At 37.3% G+C, this 23,651-nt stretch overlaps 1 protein-coding gene across 1 annotated transcript in view; it reads right to left on the bottom strand.

Moving 5' to 3' along the window:
• LOC107740174 (dystrophin-related protein 2-like) overlaps window positions 1–9,872 on the bottom strand; it is a 46,153-nt gene extending 36,281 nt beyond the window's left edge. Inside the window, exons 1-4 of the mRNA XM_016552521.1 lie at window positions 9,850–9,872; window positions 9,218–9,374; window positions 5,772–5,892; window positions 4,397–4,665 (exon numbers count right to left, since the gene is read on the bottom strand). Coding sequence (XP_016408007.1) covers window positions 4,397–4,665; window positions 5,772–5,892; window positions 9,218–9,374; window positions 9,850–9,872 — 570 coding nt within the window. The remainder of the gene's footprint in view (window positions 1–4,396; window positions 4,666–5,771; window positions 5,893–9,217; window positions 9,375–9,849) is intronic.
• Between the last annotated feature and the right edge of the window lie 13,779 nt (window positions 9,873–23,651).

Genomic DNA, 23,651 nt, shown 5'->3' on the forward strand with positions numbered 1-23,651 from the left:
AGTCTGAGCATAGGGTGGATATTTTAATGTTTAAAGAGATTTTTTTATCCATTCACAGCCTACACTTGTCCATTTTCATTTCATCCACCACCGCTGTTCGCTTCCTTCCACACACTTACATTGAGGTGCCACACTGGGCATACGTGCAAGAGAGACCCAATCTGTCGATGGCAGAGAGTGAAACTGCACCAAATGTGTGTATGTGTAAGTGTGAAAAGACTCAATGTGTGTGACAGCAAACTGGTCGCAAGATAATTTTTTAAAAGTGCAGGGAGAAATATTTTTGTAAGTGAACAGTTGAAGTTTGGCACTCCAAGGCTGCATTTGTTTGATAAAAAAAACAGTAATATTGCGAAATATTATTACAATTTCAAATAACTGTTTTCTATTTTAATATACTTTAAAATATAATTTATTACTGTAATGGCAAAGCTGATTTTTCAGCAGCCATTATTCTAGACTTCAGTGTCACATGATCCCTCAGAAATCATTCTAATATGAAGAATATTCGAAAGAAAACAGTTCTGATTAGCTAATTAATGCAGATTAATATTTTTTTAGTATTCTTTGAAAAAGAATTCTTTGATGACCAGAAAGTTAAAAAAAAATTTAAATATGTATTTACTGTCACTTTTGGTCAATTTAATGTTCATTCATTTATTCATTTATTTTAAAAAAAATAGATTATTTAAAAAATGTGTTGTTTTTTTCAGGAATAAATAAAAAGAACCCCGCCGTATACATGGGGTCCCAGGCAAGAGGTAACTGTAGGAGCAGTAGGACAGCAGGAGCCTTGATCTTATGGCCTGTTCATACACTTGACATGCAGCCAGGAAAACGAATGAGAAACTGTAAGTCTGCAAGACCTGCCATGTGCTTGCCGGTTTTGACAGCAGGGGAAACATTGATAAATGCTCCACCTCCTGTCAGAGCGTAACACGAACATGTCAGTTCACGGAGTCCGGCATCAGCCTGAATTAAAAACTCAACATACTGCATCAGGGTACAGCTCTAGGCAGAAAAACTTGTTAATTATTTAATTACACAATTACACATGTACTGTACTGTGCTGTGCTATTCACAAAAAAAGTACATTACATCACAAAAAACATGTTTACATTAATAAAAAAAGCCTTTTGAGATCCGGACGGCAGAACAGAAACTCGGACTCACTGATGCACAAGGTATTACTGTAAATAGATACCTACACTGTTCCATATCTATAATAACTCTGCTTATCTCCACGGGAACAACCATGATCATATCGTCAATAAAAAGACCTCCTACTGCACAGCTGTAGGAGTCTGGGTCTGTACATCATCGCTGGTAGATTACGAGGGGAAACATTAGGGAGATACGTTTCAGAATAGCATGGTAGATTACAGGATAACATATTCAGATGCCTCATCTTTCAGTCCTTCTATTGTTGTGACACTAATCTCTCTGTTTTATCATAGTCAAATGACTGAGTGCAGTATCTTAAGGGCAAAACTAATAGCAGCATATAGCCGAGTGAGCTGTACTATTATCAGAAAAGACTAAAACACACAGGCTGGAAAACCGTACAAAGAAGATTCAGAAAGTAAATGGTGGTCAAGATATAAAAATGCCACTGGACATATTATGGCTGTTAGGATGGCTTAGAGCAGTGTTTCCCAACGGCACCCTGGGGTGCCGTCTGTCGAGAGCAGGGGTGCCGTGTAAAAAAATCCTTTTTTAATATTTTTAAATTGCTAAAATGTTCAAAAAAGCATATATTATATAATATCCATTTCTGATGTCGCCAATAATTAGAGATGCACCGAAATTCCGGCTGCCGAAAATTTGTTCACCGCTCAGGTTTCACTATCACGTAGTGTGACGTTCTGCGTATTATCCCGCTCTATGCGTGTGCGCTCCGCGCAGTCGCTCCACTCATATACCGTTCATGCTCATCGGAACAGCAAAGTCCACTCAAAAATTGAGCCGACAGGAAACATCGATGTAGTACAGTATTGTTTCTGTCTGCAATAGCCCTACTGTGTTGTAACATGGTGTGGTATATGGGCAACTCTGGTAACGCTGCCCTCTCATTCATTGATCTGCTAACCGCTATGTTATGCTCACGTGTTCTGATAATAATAGCTTTCTAGGACTAAACATTATTTGGATAATTGGTAAAAAATAAAAAAAAATCTCTTAATAGCCCTACTGTGTGTTAGACCTACCTGAAAAACTAAAAAGCAATTTATTTAATTCGAAGGCCTGTGGTTATTTTTTATTTGTGCTATCATTATTAATTTCTTTATTTCTTATTTTATTACTGACTGCTTACTTGTCATTTTTTATTCAGTTCAAAGTTTGAAATCAAGCTATCTCTTGCTACTGCACCAAAATTACCCCACTGTAAAATAAAAAAACACTGAGTGAGCAAAAATTTGTGAGATAGCTAGTTATAATGGTAATTAAATCATGTTTACATATGTATAAAAGCCTACATTAAAATCTGTCATATAAATTGGTCTCTTCATTAGAAATTAGCCTACTGATTGCCACCATTGATGGACAAAATTTTTTAATAATATTAAAAATATCTGTATGACATTATATTCTGCAGTTCTTCCCTGTTGTACCGAATATCTATACTTTTCAAATTATCATATCGAAGTTAGAAATTCAAATATTGTGACAAAATTAATTTTGTAGGGTGCCACAAGTTTGTTAAAATTTCCAAAGGGTGCCGTGACTAAAAAAAGGTTGGGAAACACTGGCTTAGAGGACAACTGGTATGCACCTGCCCAACTTTCAGGATCTCCAGACTTAAGAAATGAGCAGGTAACGTCATCACAGGCCCTTCTCACCTATGACACAGTCTGAATCTTCTGTTCTGCCCTCAGGCAGATGCTACAGATCGCTGTGCACTACAACATCCAGCCACGAGAAAGGTTTTTTCCACAGGCCACAAGCTAGCATATCCACTACTTCGTACCTGTTTTTGTATTTCAGTGTACTTATGGTTTTTTATGCCATCTGGGCATTAGGCAATAGATGCTTATTATGCAGATATTGATATTTATACAGTTGCATATACTGTACATAAGTATGTAGAGCTCTGAGAAACCATAAATTCCTTGTGGGTTTTTGCAAACTTTTTGGCGATTAAAGCTCATTCTGATTCCTTTTGATTCTGAAATAAAATAAAATAAAATAACGTAATATAATAAAATAATAAATTAATAATTTAAAGCATTTCATTAAAAACAAATAGAAATATCTGACCAAATAATAAATAAAAACAAAATAATAAATAAAACAACAATTTAAAAATAAAAGTGTAATGAAAAAGAGTGAACAAATCACTTTTTTAATACTTAAATATGCCTACCAATGCAAGATGTAATACTGCACTTTTGGGTATTTTATAAAGTTTTATTCACTACTACCAAAATAGATCTAATTCAATGAATAGTTGTTACAACAACAATACTGTTGCAATGATACCTGTTTGTAACTATAGAACTGGTATGTGCACTGTGATTTAACCACATAATGTTGTGTAAACTCTAATGCACCCTGAATAATCCTGAAAGTCCGCCTACTCACATCAATCAACCATTGTGCCTATATTATGTTGAAACTTGACGTTTATGTTGACGGTTCCGTGCAGCTTTAAAAAATAAATAAATAAAATAATTGGTACACATACACGCAGGTGACTTTACAGAACCTCCTGTCACGCAGTGACACAGATGATATGAATTACGGCAAGCATGACTAAAATAACCCTGACAATTCTACTCAAAACATCACATATGCAGGGAGACTCAGATATATCTGGAAGCTACCACAAGGATCTGTCCTAGGTCCTCTGATATTTTCAATATACATGTTGCCCCTTGGTAATATTATCAGAAAATACGGGATTAGTTTCCACTGTTATGCTGATGATACTCAACTATATATCTCAACAAGACCAGATGAAACTTCTAAATGATCTAAGCTAACAGAGTGTGTTAAAAATGTAAAAGATTGGATGACCAATAATTTTCTCTTATTAAATTCGGATGTTACGTCTTTAATTGATTTTTCCACACATTTCTGCCATATGTACATTAACTGACAGTCACCACTAATAAGCTACCACTAAATATTGTAGAAACTTAATTTGAAAGTTGCTTTGCAACGATTTGTATCATGAAAAGCGCTATACAAATAAACTTGAATTTAATTGAATTTAATTGAAGCTGACTTTTTTTTGCTCTGTTATGCTTTGTGCATGCAGTAACACACTGAAGTAGTAATTGATGTATGCAGTTACTAAATCAGACACCATCCCCTTTAAAATCCAATCACAAAAGTGTAAACAGCGATTTGTCTGCATTAATCACTTGTGATCAGGTCACCGAAGACGTATTACCTTGGTAGCGTCTATATGGTCCTGCAGCGAATCAATAAACAGGTCTCCCACAGGCTCCCAGGCGTCCCTTACTCCCTCCGCCTGCTCCAGAGCCACAGCCAGCTCCTCCATGGCGGCCTGGATCTGCAGCAGCCTTTCCAGGGTTCGCTCCATGTGCCGGTGTCGGTCCACGCAGCGCGCCGTCAACTTCTCCCACAGGTCACTGGCCACATTGGCCTGCTTCCATACGGAGCGACTTACATTCAGCATTCGCCGGCGAGGAGAGCCTTCTGTGACGGAGAGGAGGGGAAGAATAGGGAGTAACAGAGAGGCTATGAGCTAACAGAGTGAAAACAACAGCCCTGATCTCTCCATTATTAATTGCTCCATATGACACAGACACTATCATGATGACATGCGGATGCAGAATTGGGCTGATGGCCTACATGTGAGGAGGCAAATTCTCATCAGGCATTGTAATTTCTATGCACCTGTGCTGGGTTAATGTGGATTATAATACGGATTTAATAGAGCTGCCCGTCAATGTCTAGGTATCCATTCGCATATTTTTATGCAATTTTGGGATATTGCATTAAAAAAAGGTGAAGGGGAAACACCAAGGTGTGCATCTATTGTCATAAGAATATTGCAAAAAAGTATTTTGTCTAATTTTCCAGTTAAAATATTTAAAAATAAATTTACTTGCAAGGCGTAACTGCGTAAAAAATGACCTAAGATTTTTTTCACTTGTTTTAAGTATAAATAAGCTAAAAACGAGAGGATTTTTTAAGTTAAAAATAAGAAAAAACACACATTCAAGATGAATCTATGACAACAAACCTTAATATCTAATGTGGTGTTGCTTATTGAGTTATTTTATTTAGTTTTAAGTAGTGCTGTCAAATGATTAATCGCGATTAATTGCATTCAAAATAAAACACATGCAAAGAAATTTGATATATTTTCACTGAAAAATGATCCTGAAAAAGACTAATTAAAATTTATTAATTAAAACAAATCTAAATTCATTAAAACTCGTTAAGAGTAGTTTTTTTTGGCACTGTACTATTACCTTCTAGAACTGTTTGACATGCTATTGCCCAGACATAAGGCATCTGTTGCCAATCACAAGCACTTATTTGGAAATTGTTTTAGCAGGATTCTTATTTTTCCCCATTAAAATCAAACTTTAATGAAAAATGTATCTGAATGGAAACATTGCTAGTGGCAATCACATAATGTTACGAAGGGAAACCCCCTTGTTTTTGAGACAATCACCTTAGCCCTAAATATCATGTGACTAATTATTCTGGAGCCACAGGACCACAATGTCATGACGCTTAGTTAAATGTATCAAAACGGTTCATTAACCACCTTTCATCATTAGGGAACAAACCTTTGCCATCAGGCAATGTCTCCTCAGGCTCCTGGAAGGGGTGTTGTGCCAGGAAGGTCTGAGCTGATTCCAACACCGAGTAGATGTAAGGCCCTCTGGATTTGACATCTTCCATGAAAGCCTGCACACAACAACATATGTTTACTAGTGCGTCATGCTGACATGATCAAACATCACAGCAGAGGCATAAACATGAAAGCAGCCTCACTGACACACATGAACTAGCTCACAGACACGGTATTGGAGCCCCACAACATCCATCAACCTCTGAGGGTGTCAATCTACTTAACTAAATCCAGTTTTACAGCTTTACCTGGGTAGATATTGACAGATACCATTAAAAGGATTTTTCACCCAAAAAATTTAATTTTTGGCATTCATACCTCATGTTGTTCCAAATCTGTATGAATTTCTTTCTTCTGTCCATACATAAAGATATTATCTGTTTGTGTCCATACAATGGAAATCAATGGGGTCCAAAACTACACTGGACCCAATTGAGACATCATCTTCTGTATTCCACAAAAGTCAGAAAATCATACAGGTTTGGAACGATGTGGTTGAGTAAATTACGTCAGAATCCCTTTAAGGCTCTTCTAAATACCCGTTAGACCTCTTTTTTAACATCTAGGGTCCAACAGAAATCAATTTGGGTTCCTAATGTACAGACATGCAGCTCAAACCAGACCTGAACTATGATGTATATCAATCATGGAGTAAATTCCCTACTTCTAGGCACCACCTACAGTTTTTTCACTAATCCCTAATAGTTACTAAGGCGACAGCTTCATTCATTCATCGTGCTATTTTAAATCTCATAGAAATATTACCCCCTCTTTTTAAAGTCATTTATTTGGATGATCCAACAGTTCAATCCGCTTATAGCATAAAGAGATTACTATTTATTTTATCTCCCATATTACCCACAGGAAATACCCAGTGTTGCATGCTTATGCCGATTATGGATATTACAAACATGGCTGCGCAACCGCATCTGGAGTCACCCCAGTAACACGTACCATGTCCTTGAAACCTCTACCCACCCATTTGCAAATTGAGTTAGCAACCAAGAAAGTGTAAACTGAAATCAAACAGTCAAAAGAAGAAATGTACTGCCGGGCTGCTGGAATCAAGAGGTCTCCTGAGGGGTCTTCGTGGAAATAGCAAGGCATAGGAAAGAGGGTATGCTTTCCCTCTTGCCCATGCCTTGCTATTTCCTGAAATAACCGAGGCCTGAAAATGTTTTCATTCCACTCACTGTGAAACTTTAATAGCAGCTAAACATCATACTCAAGAGGTCCGCCTTTGGCTGAGCGAACAAAAATAAAGACTTAAGATCACTCATGTATTGATTATACATTTGTAGGGAAAGCCTCAAGAAATGGTTGTTTCTGTCTGGTGATGTCTCTGTTGTTTCTTCAACTAAGTACTCTTAAGTAATGATGGTATCTACTTAGGGTTCAAAGACTCAAGGGAAACGATAACAATTTCAGTCTATACTAGTATTAGGGCAAGTTTTAGTATATAGGCTACACAGTTTTTAAAGCAAACCCAATCTATTCAAATCTGTCAACAACCTCAGAAAAATGAGCACAGGGGAAGACAAAAAGAGTATGATATTAAAACACAGAGGAAGAAATCCACTTATGATCAATAATTAAAATTTCTTAAAACGCTGTAATTCTCGGCAGAGCAGCATATGTGATTTTGCTCTCTGCTTTGTCGGAAAAGTTTTAGGGCGATGTGGCACATTGGGAACGCGAACATTGTACATTGCAGCAGTGAATTGGAGGGAAAGAGAACAGTACGTGACAGATGGAATGATAGTACAAGGATAGGGGTGCATGCACGTGCATATGTGCATCTCCATACTACATAAGGAGCAAAAAGTGAGCAATAAAGTGAGAGCCAAGAAACGGACAGTGAGATACAGGTCTGTTAATTTGGAGGCTGATTTCACAGTGTGTCAGTCACAGAAAGAAAGAGCTTGCTATCTCTCTCTCTTTCTCACACTCTCGCTCAATCTTTTCTCTCAGTACACCTCTTTTTCCTGCTTTATTCAGCTGACAGCACTGGAAATTGGAGCTAAGATGGAAGCAGTATCCTGCAGTAGTACAGGGCCAATTACAAGGTGTGTGTTTATCTGGGAGAGTGAGTTTGTGTTTGTGTATTGGGAGAAAAAAACATGTTTGAATGCAGAACATAATGTGTATGCACGGGAGAGTGGTAAATATTTAATGGGATGGTTCACCTAAAAATGAAAATAAATCTGTCATCATTTACTCACCCTTATGTCTTTCCAAACCCGTATGACACAAAAATCTGATATCCACCCCAGCTCTGCTAGGTTCATGTAAGTTCATGAGAGAAGTAATGATGTGTGATCCGTGAATGAATCATTGCTTTAACTTGTTCATTGTTTCTGCTTAAATAAATACATAATGTTAACTAACTACCCACATGATTTGTATAATCATCAAGCGTAGCATTAGTTCTGGCAGGTCACGTTAGTCAAGCTCGAACTGTACATTTCTGCAATATGGACATATTTCACCTCAGGTAAAAGATTAATGGGACAGTTCACCCAAAAATTAAAATTCAAACGGACTATTGTAATGATGTCCTTACTACCTTTCTGGGCTTTGAACATGGTAGCTCAAAAATATCTTAATATGTGTTCCAAAGATGAACAAAGGTCTTATGGGTTTGGAACGACAGGAGGGTAAGTAATTAATGACAGAATTTTCATTTTTGGGTGAACTATCCATTTAATTGTAATGTAGAAACATCCATTTCTGTAAAGTTTGTTTCTTTACAAAATTTTACAAAAAATTATAAGAACCACTATAATATCTATACTTCTTTCCTAGTGCTTTTGTGTCTATTTTTTGAAGCTTTGAAGCTTCCATGCCCATTAATTTGTGCATTGTAGTCTTCCAAATGTCCCCATTTGTCTTCCAGTGTCAGAAAGAACGTTATACAAGATTGGAATGACTTGAGTAAAAGTCTTTTTAGGTGAACTATCCCTAAATTGGAGAGAAAAATGTGTAAACATAAAAGTTGCATCTTAAACCATTTATTGTGCATGCATCAGTTGGTGCCACTATTCTCTTTGTTCTATTTTCAGTGATCTTGCAAGCCTCTTTGTGGTTTATGAACAGACGGGGGTTCAGATTTCCAATTAACATGTTTCATTCAGGTCTACTTTTGCATCTTGATAATGGATTCAGAGGCTTTTTATTAGCTTACAGGTGGGTGGGCTCCAATCTTTAATGTCATTCTGTCTGAACTCCTGCTGCCATATTGCAGTCTTAAATATTGAATTGATTCTTTTATGTTGATAGATGACAAGATTAACCATGTTCAGGAGCAAAGTCAGCAAGAGAAAAGATATGCTAATGTGAGGAAAGACAGCATGAGGAAGTGTGCATGTGTGTTAAGCCAACCTGGTGGAACTCCCGCTGGTGCTGCACCGCTCCCACATCACCACCCATGGGCAGCTGCTCGGACAGCTCCTCGTCTTTAGATGTCAGCCATTCGATGATCTCCTGCAGGGACAGCTGGAGCTTCCCGCTGTTGTCCGAAAAGGCCTCCAGCCGTACCCTGCCAACACAGCAAACGACAGCCCGCCACAGGGCACAGACCCATGGTCAAAACTTAGACAGCACTGAGATCACAGCACTGAAAAAACTTCCAAATCTAGAGTCTCAGGACATACTGTTACGGAACCTTGTCACCATTTCAGTTTTATTATTTTTGAGGGTTTTGCAATGTTATTCTCTGATGAACAGGCCAACATAGTTAGACAACAGCATATGTTTTCGATGCTCCACGGGACTCCTATCTACAGTGTGAATACATTCAAATTTAACATATAATGTGTATTAAAATATTTATTAAAAAAATATAGCTATAAAGTAATATAAGTAAATAATATATAACATTAAAATATTGTTTTGGTTGGTTGGTTCCAGCAGGGGTTAACTGAACCATGCTAACTAACCTACATGCACTTGTACTTAGTTTCAACCTGCCTCCATCTCCTCCCTAGGAACGTCAAAAGAAGAGTTATGCATACCGAAGAGCATAACACATCTCCATGACATCCCAGGATGTAATGAAACAGGAAAGCACGTCTCAACCCATTGCCCTGCATTTACACATGGGATGAAATCTTATCTGTTTGCAGAAATCACATTTTCACAAGGCGATAAATAAAATATGAAGCCAGCCGTTTAACCACCTGCCCACATAGACTGGAATTGTTTTAGAGACAGGCTAGTTCTGTCAGCATCCCACCTGATGCTGCATAGAGGATTAAGAGAGAAGAACGTTGTGTTGCAATAACCCCCAGTGTCCCAGCATGCAGCAGACACTCACACCTGCATTATTTTTAGACCATTATATGGCACTCAAGAGCACTGCCAAAGCCCAGGGAATGCAGGAAAGAAATGACTAAGACAAAGGAATTAAGCGTGACATTTTTTGTTAGGGAAAAAAAATCTTTAAAAAAAAATACATTGTTTGCATGACTACTGAATCGCCACGTGACATTGTAAAAAAATAACCAATGCATTGAAAAGCTAATGCTAATGTGGGCCGCATTAAGTCATGGGTGAAGTATGTACCATTTGGCTCAAGGCCATTCAGGTTGGTCACAAGATGGTTGTGCGATTTTACAAGACAACTGTAGGACATTCACCTATTTGTGTCACTACAGTGTTTTTTGTGTTTGAGATCATGAATTTATTTCCTTCTCGCAGTATTTGCTGCATTCTGTCTACCTTCCATTTTAACAAGATGCTCAGCCTCTGCTGATAAAAAAGCGGCCTCACAGCATGATGCTGCTTTACTGTAGGTATGGTGTTTTTTGAGGTGTGGGCAGTCTTAGATTTGCAGCACACATACAGCTTTGAATTCTAGATAAAAAGCTATATTTTTGGCTCATCTCAGCAATATTTTCCTGGGTCACTATTATGTTTTTTGGCTCCAGGTGTGCTTTGCATGGGTCTTATTGGGCTCTTTTTGTGCCATTCTCCCAAACAGGTTATAAGCTGGGTTTCCATCCGCATATTTAATGCTAATTTTGGAATAACACATAAAAATGTGTTAAAGAATCTTGCTATATGGTAAAAGGATATGTACATAAAACTATCCTAGATGCACATCAAAAAATTCATGTTTTTTTCATTTGAGTGAATTCAGAAACTGAATTCGCAATTAGGATGGATCTTGTGTGAATGGTTCTCATCCAGAAGAACCAGCTAATTTCTAAGAGGACCGCATGATGACTTAACATTTATATATATTTAAAATAAAATATTATAAATTAAAATATATATAAAATATATAAATTAATATATATATATAATTAGTATTACTATATTCAAACAAATCTAACTTAAAATGGTAAAAAAAAAAAAAAGAAAAGAAAGGAAGAAACCATATAAACTTATTTTTTCCTTCAATAACTTTTGTTTTAATAAGGAACACACAGTTCTGGAATCACAACTGCAGTTTGATAATTCACCTATATCTGCACTCTCAGTTTCTGGGATTTATTTAAAAAAAAACGAGTAAAAAAGGTTCACTGCCTCATATGTGCCTCATAGCTACTGAGGTCTAAAGGAAATAATCAAAGATTCGGGCATGGTGTAGCCTAAGGATCTGGACCAGTACCCAAAAAGCTGCAGGTACAAACTCCAACAATCCTGAAATCTGTGAGCTGTCATCATTGTGCACTTCAGCAAGACCCCAGGTTGCATCAGCAGGACTGTCCGTGTAATATGGAGCCCCTTTGGATAAAAGCGTCTGTTAAATGACAAAGCAAAAAGACAGATTGTTGATTGTTGGCCTCAGTGTACCTTTACTCACAAATTGACCTCTGGTTCACACAGATTGTTTTGAGGAATTACTTTTTTCAACAGGGCTAGTTAAATGTAGCCTCCACTTAGTGATAATTGAAGCGACAGTGTCCACCGGGACATGCAAACACTAATGTGCTTGTTATTTTTAATCATTCGCAGATAGAGGCCAATTGTCAGGCAACCATGTGCTCATTAGGACAACACAAGATATAGAAAACTCATGCAAACATATTTTCTATTTAGTTTAAAGAATATTTTCCAGCAAAACAATGCCACCAAAGCCATCAAAACATGTAGTTTCAGTGCTTTGAAATTATTTTCTCAGTAGAAATAAAAGAAATTGTTATTATATACTACATAATTAGAGAACAAGAGGAGGTACGATGAAAAGAGAGAAGCCAAATGCGAGACCTGCTTCACCTGTTCGGACCTCTATTGTACTGAAGGAGGGTGGGCACAGCCCTCTCTATAATGATGTGTTATTAGACTCAATAAAGGCAGCCAGGCTGCAGACATTTCATTAGAGAGCCTATGTGTTCTATAGTTGCCTGAAGGCTCCTTCATCATACAGACACAAACACAAACAAGCACACACACCTCCTCCAATGCTACATAGCACACATATGCACACACACATACAATCACAAAAGAATAGAACCCGAAGAAAATGCTACTCACCCAGCTGCTATACTATCAAAGGGTCACAGCTACAGTAAGCTGTAGATTTTTGTACTATTCACATCAAAGATCAAATGAAGCTCCTGTCTGTGTGAGCTTAATGAGTTCATGTAGCATTTCTACTCAGCGGTGATGGGTTGAACTTGCTTAGAAACGGAAAGGAGGAGTTCTTGAAAAGGCCTTTAGTCACACGGCTAGCCTTCAGCTATAACACTGCTTTTGATTCTCTATTACAGGCACGTGTGTGCTTGTTGTAGCTTTGTAAATTGAAGTATGTTACAGATAAGTGTATATCAAGCACTGGTATAAAAAGTCATCAAACAATGTTAATAGGGCCGTTGTTGCTAACAATGCCAAGGGTTTATTTATCGATGAATACAAGTGCTATTGAATACATTGGGGTCTAAACTACATAAATTTGTGACATTGATCATGTGAACTCTTTCCACAGACTACAGACAGTGAGATGTTCTTCAGGTTTTACACAAGTTGTGGAGTTCATGCAGGTGATTCATTAAAAAATGGAGACAAACCAAATACTTAAGAGAACCTAAGATTCATGCTGAGCTGTTAAAAAAAAAAAAGTTTAAAATAAGAAAATCACACTGTAAAATATGAAGTCACAACTGTAAGACATACTCACAATGTGAGTTTGTGGTTGGTAAGGTCGGTATTTAAAATGTTTTTAAAGTGTTTTCTTATGCTAATCTGAACACAGTAATGTTGTGACATTATACAATTTAAAATAACTTTTTTTTTTATATTTGCTACCTAATATTTTTGTAGAAAACATGATTTTTTTCTGGAATCTCTGATCTGGTTTCTCTCTCAATAAAGTTATTCATCAAAAATCAGCATTTATTTGAAATAGTAAGGATATTTGCAATGCCTCTACAAATTTGACTAATTCAGAGCCGTTCCTGCATCCAGCGCTGTGAGTACAGAGGACACATCTGCCCCTTTATGCTCGCTAGGGTATGATCTGTCCTGTACAGTCAAGCCCCTGTGCTACTAATTCACTGATCCACAGCAAGACTGCAACACCTCACACCTGTGCCATGTTTGAGCATTGCACAGCATCTCTCTGCCTCGCTCTCCATCACAGATATAGCACATTACATCCAGTAACCCATCCTGCACAGACCGCTGGGATTCTGCAGCCCTTCTGAATCCTTAGACTTAGACCATCGATCATCTCATCTCTCTCTAAGGCTTTATGGGGATTCCTCCAAAAGCCACAAAATCAAACAATGCCTCTGCTGGACAAGCATCCAAATCCTGTGGTCCTTTTTACAAAGGAGGAGAAGCAAATAAAACCCAATGGAATCAGGGCAGGGCAGCATTATAGACCTCCTCGCTTGTCTCCAGGTAGCAATCTCGGGGTTAACAAATGGAGATTAATGGAGGGCTTTTAATGGATTGGATTGCAGCACTGAGATGGCACATGTTGGAGGCATCTGGATCGGTTCTGTTGCGGGAGCTGGATGGCATGTTAGTGTGGGCTGGCTTTGACTGCTAGTGAGAGTGGAAGTAAACAGGTGACAGCTGTGCACAGTGCTCTGGCAGTCTTGTAACGTCGCTTGTTCGATATGAATCATCAGGCATGATGGCTAGCGTAGGGTATAGTAATCAATACCAGTGACCAATGAGGAGCTACTTTTACAATGTTCACACATGGCAGGGACAAAGCAGGCCATTTTTGAGGACCATTCATGCCTTTTCAGAGCCATCTGTTCTAAATGACTTTTACATTTATCTATTTAGCAGACATTTTAACCAAGGAGACTTACAAATGAGAGCAACATAAGCAGATTCAGGCGATTGTATCCCAATCAATTTACAGTAGATTTAACCATAGGTTCAAAACATGATTTCAATAGTATTTGAAGGTGTTTTTAGTGTAAAAAAATTGTTTGAGCACACATTTTCTTACGTTTGCAAAGATACTTTACTAAATTTTAGGTATTGGGTAGGATTTGGGATGTTGAATATGGTCATGCAGAATATGTGCTTTATAAGTACTAATAGACAGCCAATATGTTATTAATATGTGTAGCGAATCAGCTCATGGGGAAATATGAATAATTAATCATAACTAGTTATAATTAATTATAAATATTTAGATCCGCTGTAGATATTTACTTGACCTCTCAGGGTCAACTGTCTGTCAATTCTAAGAACGTTAATTTCCTGGTTAAGGGAAATAACTTTCTTACTGTACAACTCTACACAGAGCCTGTAGCATAAAGTTGCCATGGGGACCAGGGGGAGCCTGGTGTCGTTCGCAGACATCCTGGCACCCAGTTTATTGGGTGAGGGGTCTGTGACGATTTGTTAATCTAATGAATAACTGATTTGTTAAATCAAATGAAAAATTGTGTGTTTGATTGGTCCAGACGCTACATATGCGTGATAATAAGCAACTAGTTAATAGTGAGAATTGGTCCCTATACTAAAGTGCTACCAAATGTACTTAGTTATGTACATTACAAATCTTTTTAGGCTCACAGAAAATTGAATTAATTGCATTTAATCAATACGATTAATTCAATATGCCATCACTGTTTTCAATCCCATCTCCTTTATTTATCTAATTTGGCCATAATGGATTCAATCTGTTCTGTGCAATTTCTGCTGCTATATTCAACTAGTTTTGATGAATTCCATCACTCAATCCAAACATTTATTTTTAAATTATTTATATAGTATTATATTCATTTAATGTATATAATACAAAAATATATGCAAATATGAATAATACAAAAGATTTAAAAAAATTCTAAAGCTGTCCATATGAATTTATTTTTACACTTTGAATGCGGTCAATAAGTCCATTTGTCCATTTGTGGACAGCATAATATGTCCAAAAGTACAAATATGTATGTCTAAGTGTTACATACACATTAAAGCTGCACAACACATCAAAATTATTACAATATAGCATATGTAAAAATTGCAATATGTAAATCGCAATCGCTAGCGATAACTAAATTAATTTTAATACTTACAAAAAAAAACTAGACTGATGCAGATAGCAGAGAACAGACAGGCCACATGACTGTTAATTGGTGTGTGTGTGTGTGTGTGTGTGTGTACATGCATGTGTGTGCGTTTATGTGCACTGATGACATATACAAGATGATCAACAGGACGCTCTCATACCAAAGTAGTCTGATACATAAAATACAAACCTAGAGACACTAACCTGTCTCAGTCTTACAGATTAAAGCAAAATAAGAACAGATAAAACTCATTAGTTCTTTGGTCATGTTGCATGATAACCATCAGTGAGGGGTTGCTTCACGGATCAGCGAATAACTAAATGCTAAAGATAAGAGTGAGGTGTCTGGTGATATCCTTTCTCTTTCATTTGTGTTTCCATTTCAGAAGCATCGCCTAAGGCTCTGGGCGCCATTCTCTTTGAGGCCTGTCCTTTCAGCGACACAAGCCTTGAAATGTAACACTGAATGAAAAAGAGAGGTGGGAGATTTGTCTGCGAGCACTGATTCTCAGACACAATGAAGCCACTGGCTAAAAAAGGTGATGGTGCCATGGGAGAAATGAGCCTTACAATTCAGCATTGCCTGTCTCGCCTCTTTCATTACCCTACATTCTGTTTATAAGACACAGTTAAGCAAACACAATGGGCTGCTGCACAGGCCCTCACATGCATACAAATACTGCACCTGTAATATCAGCCGGTTCCATATATATCATTGTGTATGCATAAACACTCCATTGGAATGTGCCATTGGAATATTTCATGTGAGCATTGAGATGCAAAAAGGAATACATTTCCTGCAAGAGAGCTTTAGATATGCATCCCGCATAGACGCTCGTGTATTCATATATTCACTCACATCCAATAAAGCCCAGCTTAAAGCATAAATTATCTGTGAGAGACATGTGTACAGAAGTTTTAGGGCCAGATCATGGGCAGGTCTCAGGTGGGACTAAGCAGATATTTGACTTTATCAAGGTTTGTCAGGAAAGTCAGTTACCTGACTGTACGAGTAAAAGAGAGCTTAACTGAGGGAACCTGAGACTATGTCTGCTGGTCTAGCCTTGGCCAACTGTATCATTAGCTTCCCTGATACTTGTGCCAAGTTAGGGATGATGAGTGCCGCCTAAGTGCCTGGCAGTATCTACCAGTGAAAATTTGATTCAGCCTCACTACAATTTCTCATTTCTCTAAGGGACCCCACCTCATGCTGTTGGTTGTTTATGTCAATGCATGATTATTATTTCCTCAAAGAGTGCTGGAGCAGAGAATGCAACTGTATCAGCAGTGTATTGTGTCTACCCAGCAAAAGAGAGCGATCCGCTCAGCCCCACGCTGATAGATGAGCGCGCCGGACAAGCTTTATTTGATTTAATCCCTACAAACACAGCCGGGTAGACTTGTCTTTAATAATTCATGCACTTTGAAATCCCTTTTAACTCGTTCGTTCATTAGGGTGTCTGAATAGTGGGTTTATTTGCAAAGCCTAGCAAGAAGCTTGAAACACCACAGCGTACCTCTCACAAAAATGTCCTTTTTTGTTGCTCTTCATCTCTGGTCCCATGTCATGATGCAACTGATGTGGGTTCCTTCCTACAGCCATATTGCCAACTGTCTGGTACAAACACAAATATGTGCTTTTTAGCAAAGTTAGAAAAGGCTGTGTTTACTGATGGCTGCAACACATTTCGAAAGTTCCTCATAATGAGTAGACTATGTCAGAATATGGGCTGAGCTCAAAATAACCCTGCTGAAAAGACCAGCAACAATTTCTGTGCTGGACCAGGCTGGTTTTATATGGGATGGAACAGAGAACTGGTTCCATTTTTTTAAAATTCCATTAACCATTCTCGAACATGCAATTTTCTGCCAACGTGGACAAAACAACCCACTAAAACACTCTGACAGTTTTTCCTGTACTGCTATTGATCACAACACTGCTAAGGAATCCACAAATGAAACATAAAATGATCTGTTTAGTCAGATTCACATACAAATGACTCTTGTCATTTCAGATCTTTTCAGTAAATCCAAAATTCATATGACAATGTATAGTTAAAAAAGACACAGTTATGAATTTTGTTGTTTTTATTAAATTAATTCATGAAATTATTCCACTTTTCTATTCGCTTAGTATTTTTATTTTTATTTAATACACAAATATTTAATTACATTTATGCAGCCTTTAAAAAGTTTGTAAATGCACTTTTGGAAGAATAGTTTTAAAAGTATTCCTTACTTGTCATATCTATTGAAATTATGTCATCATTTGGTACCAGACTGCTGTATGAATGTAATAAGAAAATATTTCTTCCTCAAAAGTTTTAAAAGAAATACTAATAAAATCTTTATGGAACCAGAATCATTAAAAGTTGGTCAGAATTGGAAGCATTAAAAAAAATACAATTTACATCCCTTCTGGCTGGTGAATCAGCAGGATTATTCTGGTGAAGCTTGCTGACCAAACAAAATCTTGCTGGTAAGCATAGTCAGGTCACCAGCACATCAGCATCCAAAACACAACACATTGTGATAACAAGCAACACTGGGAAGCTAAGCAAAAAGAAAATATGTATCTCCCTTCTTATCCTAAACAACCTAAGACTCCACCACAAGGTATTGTAATAATTTCCAACACATTTAATGAAAAAGGTATTTTTACTTATCATTCTGACCCTTACGTCATTCAAAACCTTCTTTTCTTTTGTGGAAAACAGACAACATTTTAAGAAATGTCTCATATGAAGAAAGTCAATGGTTATCAAAACTTGACTGCCAACATTCTTCTAAATATCTTCTTTTACGTTCCACAGAAGAAATAAAGTCATACAGACCTGGAACAGCATAAGGGTAAGCACAGGTTTTTGCACAAAAGATAACTGCTGCCCACACATTTAAACATCTACCTTTAATAATTTAAAGAAAACTTAAGGACATCTTACTTCCAAAACAAGCAAAAAGCCTTGACAGAATATTCCATTTCCTCTCCCTTTCGTGGACTGTTCTCTGATGCACAAAGTACATTTATTACATGTCACGTTTGACATGACAGTAGACTCATTAGCAAAAGGGTTTTAAACATTCTAATCTCCGAGCCTAAAACTCAGAGAAAGGACAGCAATTAGCATGCTGTTAGTGCTCAATCAAGCCTTTTTCTGCCTGCTGTTGAAAAGACTGGATGAGTCTTTGAGGATGGCTGAAAGGTCAACATGCTCTCCCCTGCCGTTTAGCACTGAGCGTGGAAGAGAACAGAACTGAACTGGAATGGCCTTCTTTTTGTTACTTTCAAGTTCTGCGCGTATACTTCACAAAACTATGAATGTACAGTAAGTGCAATGATATCACCAAATAGTACTAGCTTTAACTTCAAAATACAGCATGACGCAGTCAGTCGCTGCAGTTCAGATATGTTAATTATTTACAGTCTAAGCAGACAAAAAGATGCTTTGAGCAGATTTAGGGATGTGGGTTTTGAGTCACACCATCAGCACCCTCTCACAACTGTGCCATCAGAGAGGTGAGAAACATCCAGGCTCGTCTGCAATCAAACATTCCCAGCATGCCTCTGTCCACCCATATACCCCCTCAGCCACATAGCCCCCCGGTCACAGCACATTCACTGCCGTGTGAGTGGACCCCAATGAAGCCAAATAACACAGTGGCATCCCGGCCACGAGGGCCGCCCTGCAGCTGAAACACACACAGTTCAAAATTTAGAGCACTCACATAATCATATGGCAGCGCTTAAGTTAAAAGAAGGTTTAAAAAACCTGTCTTGAGAACTTGCGTTTTTTCATTCCACTGTGCACATTTCGCAAAAATGAAGTTTTAAAAGATTAGTTTACTTCCAGAGTAAAAATGTCCTGATAATTTACTCGCCCCCATGTCATCCAAGATGTTCATGTCTTTCTTTATGCACTAAAAAGAAATTTAGGATTTTAAGGAAAACATTCCAGGATTTTTCCTTGTATAGCGGACTTCACTGGGATCCAAATGGTTGGAGGTCCAAATTTCGGTTTCAATGCAGCTTCAAAGGGCTCTACACAATCCCAGCTGAGGAATAAGGGTCTTATCTAGCGAAACGATCGGTCATTTTAAATTAAAATTTCTACACTTTTTAACCACAAATGCTCGTCTTGCACTAGCTCGAATTCATGCATTACGTAGTCACGTTGGAAAGATCACGTGTGACGTAGGCGGAAGTACCGACCCAATGTTTACAAAGCGAACATGCAAAGCAAGTCAAACGCCCTTTACTCAAAAAGGTAAAACAACAATGTTGGACGATTTTGAAGTTGGAGGAGAAAATGAGATGGAGTTTTTCGCCCTACCCTACCTTTTTAACTGAAGTACACATGAATAACTAACCACGCGTGAACTTTCCAATGTGATTACGTAATGCGTGAAGTCACGGACATGCAATAAGGGTCTTATCTAGCGAAACGATCGGTCATTTTAAATTAAAATTTCTACACTTTTTAACCACAAATGCTCGTCTTGCACTAGCTCGAATTCATGCATTACGTAGTCACGTTGGAAAGATCACGTGTGACGTAGGCGGAAGTACCGACCCAATGTTTACAAAGCGAACATGCAAAGCAAGTCAAACGCCCTTTACTCAAAAAGGTAAAACAACAATGTTGGACGATTTTGAAGTTGGAGGAGAAAATGAGATGGAGTTTTTCGCCCTACCCTACCTTTTTAACTGAAGTACACATGAATAACTAACCACGCGTGAACTTTCCAATGTGATTACGTAATGCGTGAAGTCACGGACATGCATTGCAGAGCTAGTGCAAGATGAGCATTTGTTGTTAAAAAAGTATATAAATGTAAAAAATTTTAGAAAATGACAGATCGTTTCGCTAGATAAGACACTTAGTCCTTGGCTGGGATCGAGCAGAGCCCTTTGAAGCTGCATTGAAACTGCGATTTGGACCTTCAACCCTTTGGCTCCCATTGAAGTCCACTATATGGAGAAAAATCCTGGAATTTTTTCCTCAAAAACCATCATTTCTTTTCGACTGAAGAAAGACAGACATAAACATCTGGATGACATGGTGGTGAGTAAATTATCAGGATTTTTTTATTCTGAAAGTGAACTGATCCTTTACGGCCCTGCGTCATGCGCGAGAGGCTGCAAAAAATGTGAGTGCAATGGTCAACTGTGCCATTCTAGAGCATGTTTAAATAGAAAAACAGTGCAATGGAATACAAAAAAACATGCTCTGTGTTAACAGCAATGCATTTAAAATCACAAGATTCAATGCAAAGGAATTTTATAACAGAAACGCAAAGACGAGTTCTGTACGACCTAGGCCTTTAGTTTCAGTTCTCAAATTTGATTCGCTGAGCGGTGTTCCAAGTGAGCTGATGTTTACTCCAACACTGACACTTTTCTTTGTATGTATAGCTCCACATTTAGGCTGCCACTCTTGTTTGATGGAGATATTTACTGACTCTTTCTGCAAGTTACATTGACGCGCCAGTAGGTGGTGACGAGTTCTTATTATGAACGGCTGAATAATTTATCCAACTGATTCATTCCAAAACAATGATTCACTCAGGAACAAAACAAGTAATAAGCAAGTCACTGAAACATTCACTGAAACGATTAATTCAAGAACACTGATTTATTCAAGAATGAACCCCACTAGTGTGTATTTGCTTGGAGTTGATCATTAATTCTGCTGTGGTAGAGCTGTTTTCATTAGTGGAGCAAATTAGATCAAATAACTGTGTGTAAAATGTAAGTTAATTTATATTAACTGCTTGTTTATGGAATTGCTGTAGGCTTATAAAAGTAATATCACAGTCACAATGGTTTTCACATCTGAACCACAGCTCTGATGATATATTGAACAACACCACTCTTTATTTTTATGTTGCTGCTTAATTATAGCCTGCTTTTTCATCACATTTCATCAATTACCTTTTTACATATAGAGAGATTAGAAGTACAGGAACAATATAAAGAAGAGAAAAAAAAAAAAAGATTGGAAAAAATTGAAACACATCAGCAAGCGGCAGTAGGAATAGAAGTCCCACTTCTCCGTTAAACGAGCCAATTGCCTTTTTTTGACAAATAGTTTTGGAGAATTGTTTTTTCCCAATTTAAGTAGATAGGAGCTGTACACTACTCGAAATGCCTGCTGCCTAGAAATGATCTGCCGGGAGAGTTGCCAAGATGGTCGTTAAGTGAACGGCCTTGTGTTAAAGAGACTTTGTTAGAGGTGACACACAATTACAGGGAGAATAAGAGGTGTGTTTTTGGAAGTGACCTGAAACAGATTTCACTTACCCATCAGGCCACATCTACAACATACAAATTATTATAATCAGCAATGATCCCTCAATTGTAATGATCCTTCAATTACAACAACAATCAAAAAATGAACCAGCACAGGAACAAACAAATTCCCGCAGGATGCACCTCAGCTGATCCCTGAAGCACTCAGCAGATAAATAGAATATGAGTAATGCCTGCAGGTCACGTAAGCTCTGTTTCTCTCAGCCAGAGCCAGAGTGGCAGTAACGCTGCTGTTACTTAAAGCATCGCTGGAATTCAGCACACGTCCAGAGCAAAGGGACGGAGACACAATCATTCCAGCAAAAGTCTCATGATTAAGGAGCTTTCCCTCAGTCATGAAACCCCTTGTGTCTCGTTCAGTGCGGCTGTCAGACTGCCTATATGTTCCTCTCTGTGCCTTTCAGTAGCCCCAGGGAGGGACTAGCCATAGGGAGCGCTGGGACTTTTCCAGATGGAGTTGGTCTGAGGTCTGGCAATGTCAATGTCAAATTTTAGGGATGCGTGATACATCAGCTATATAAGAGCAATATATAAAATCAGCTATTTATAACCATTTCGGTTATTGATCAATATTACAGATTATCAGCCAAAATTCAATATATATTGTCTGATATTGTATTGTATTGTATCTAAATGTGCTTGCTGATTTCCTCTATTGCTGCATTTGTAATTTCCATCAATTTCGAACACTTAAAGTTAATATTTAAAACACTAATAATTTAATACCACTATTAAATGTAATATTTAGAAAATCTCAGAATATCAAATTTTTAATACTCTAAAAAGTTGTGATGTTACAAAAGATTTCTATTTTTTGTTCTTTTGAACTTTCTATTCCTCAAAGAATCACAATTCCACAAAAAAATGTAAGCAGCACAGCCGTTTTCAACATTAATAATAATAAGTTTTTTGAGCACCAAAGCTGCATTTTAGAATGAATTCCGAAGGATCATGTGACACTAAAAATGCTGCTGAAAATTCAGCTTTGCCATCAAAGGAATAAATTACATTTTAAAATATATTAAAACAGTTTATTCAAATCATAATAATATTTCACAATATTACTGGGTCATTCCACGAAATCGGTGCCTTTTGAATCCCTAAGAAATAGTCAAACAGATTTAATATAACAACAAATAAATGTGCAATTTAAAAACATAACAATACCATGTATGCTTTCATCAATATTACATCAAAAAAGTCAATTAAATATTATTTTAAATAATTGAAATAGCATTTATATATGAAAATTAAATAGCATTTTATGGACTTTTAATTTGTAAAATAAAGGCAAAATGATGTAAAAATCACATTTGCATATTGTTCTAAATAAAGTCTCATAGTCAAGCAATGTTTTTGGCATAAGTATGCATTTTTCTATAAAATATAAATAATTTTATTGGTGTCCCCTGAATCCATGTCAGCCCTGTTACCCTCATCAAAAAACCCTTGTAAAATAATGTACATTCAAGTGACATAATTTCTAGGAGGTTACATCATCTCTCAACCAGAATTCCTACACTTAAAACATAAGCATGTTTCTCTCACTCCTCTATAATGTTCTATTTTTGATTATTTATGAGGCTTGACTGGGGGGGGGCATCATGCATCCTGTTACCATTTTTAAAATGTACATTTAAACTATTATTTCTTACATTTAATATAATCAATATCTACAAGTAAAATCCTTTCAAAGTGTACAATATGTGCTTTTGTGAACTTGACTGTTAGCTATTAGCTAGCAATTAGCTAATTTGTTTGAAATCGTCAAACCTGTTACTGTCAACCTGAGTAACAGGTTTTGACATGTGGGTAACAGGGATGACATTGATTAGGTTTGACCCTGTTTTTAAAGATTGTCTGTGTAAAATTCAAACATTTTAAAGGTCACCCTCTGTATATTATTGAGCTAATGCCTATATCATTCAGTGGCATATGAGTTCTAATTAAACTATAGTATCTACTAATGCTTGTGTCGGTAACAGGGTTAAACATGAGGTAGAAAAATAGTCATAAAATAATAC

The sequence above is a fragment of the Sinocyclocheilus rhinocerous genome, unplaced genomic scaffold, assembly GCF_001515625.1.
Source record: "Sinocyclocheilus rhinocerous isolate Xijiao unplaced genomic scaffold, SAMN03320098_v1.1 scaffold584, whole genome shotgun sequence".
NCBI classification, from domain to species: domain Eukaryota; kingdom Metazoa; phylum Chordata; class Actinopteri; order Cypriniformes; family Cyprinidae; genus Sinocyclocheilus; species Sinocyclocheilus rhinocerous.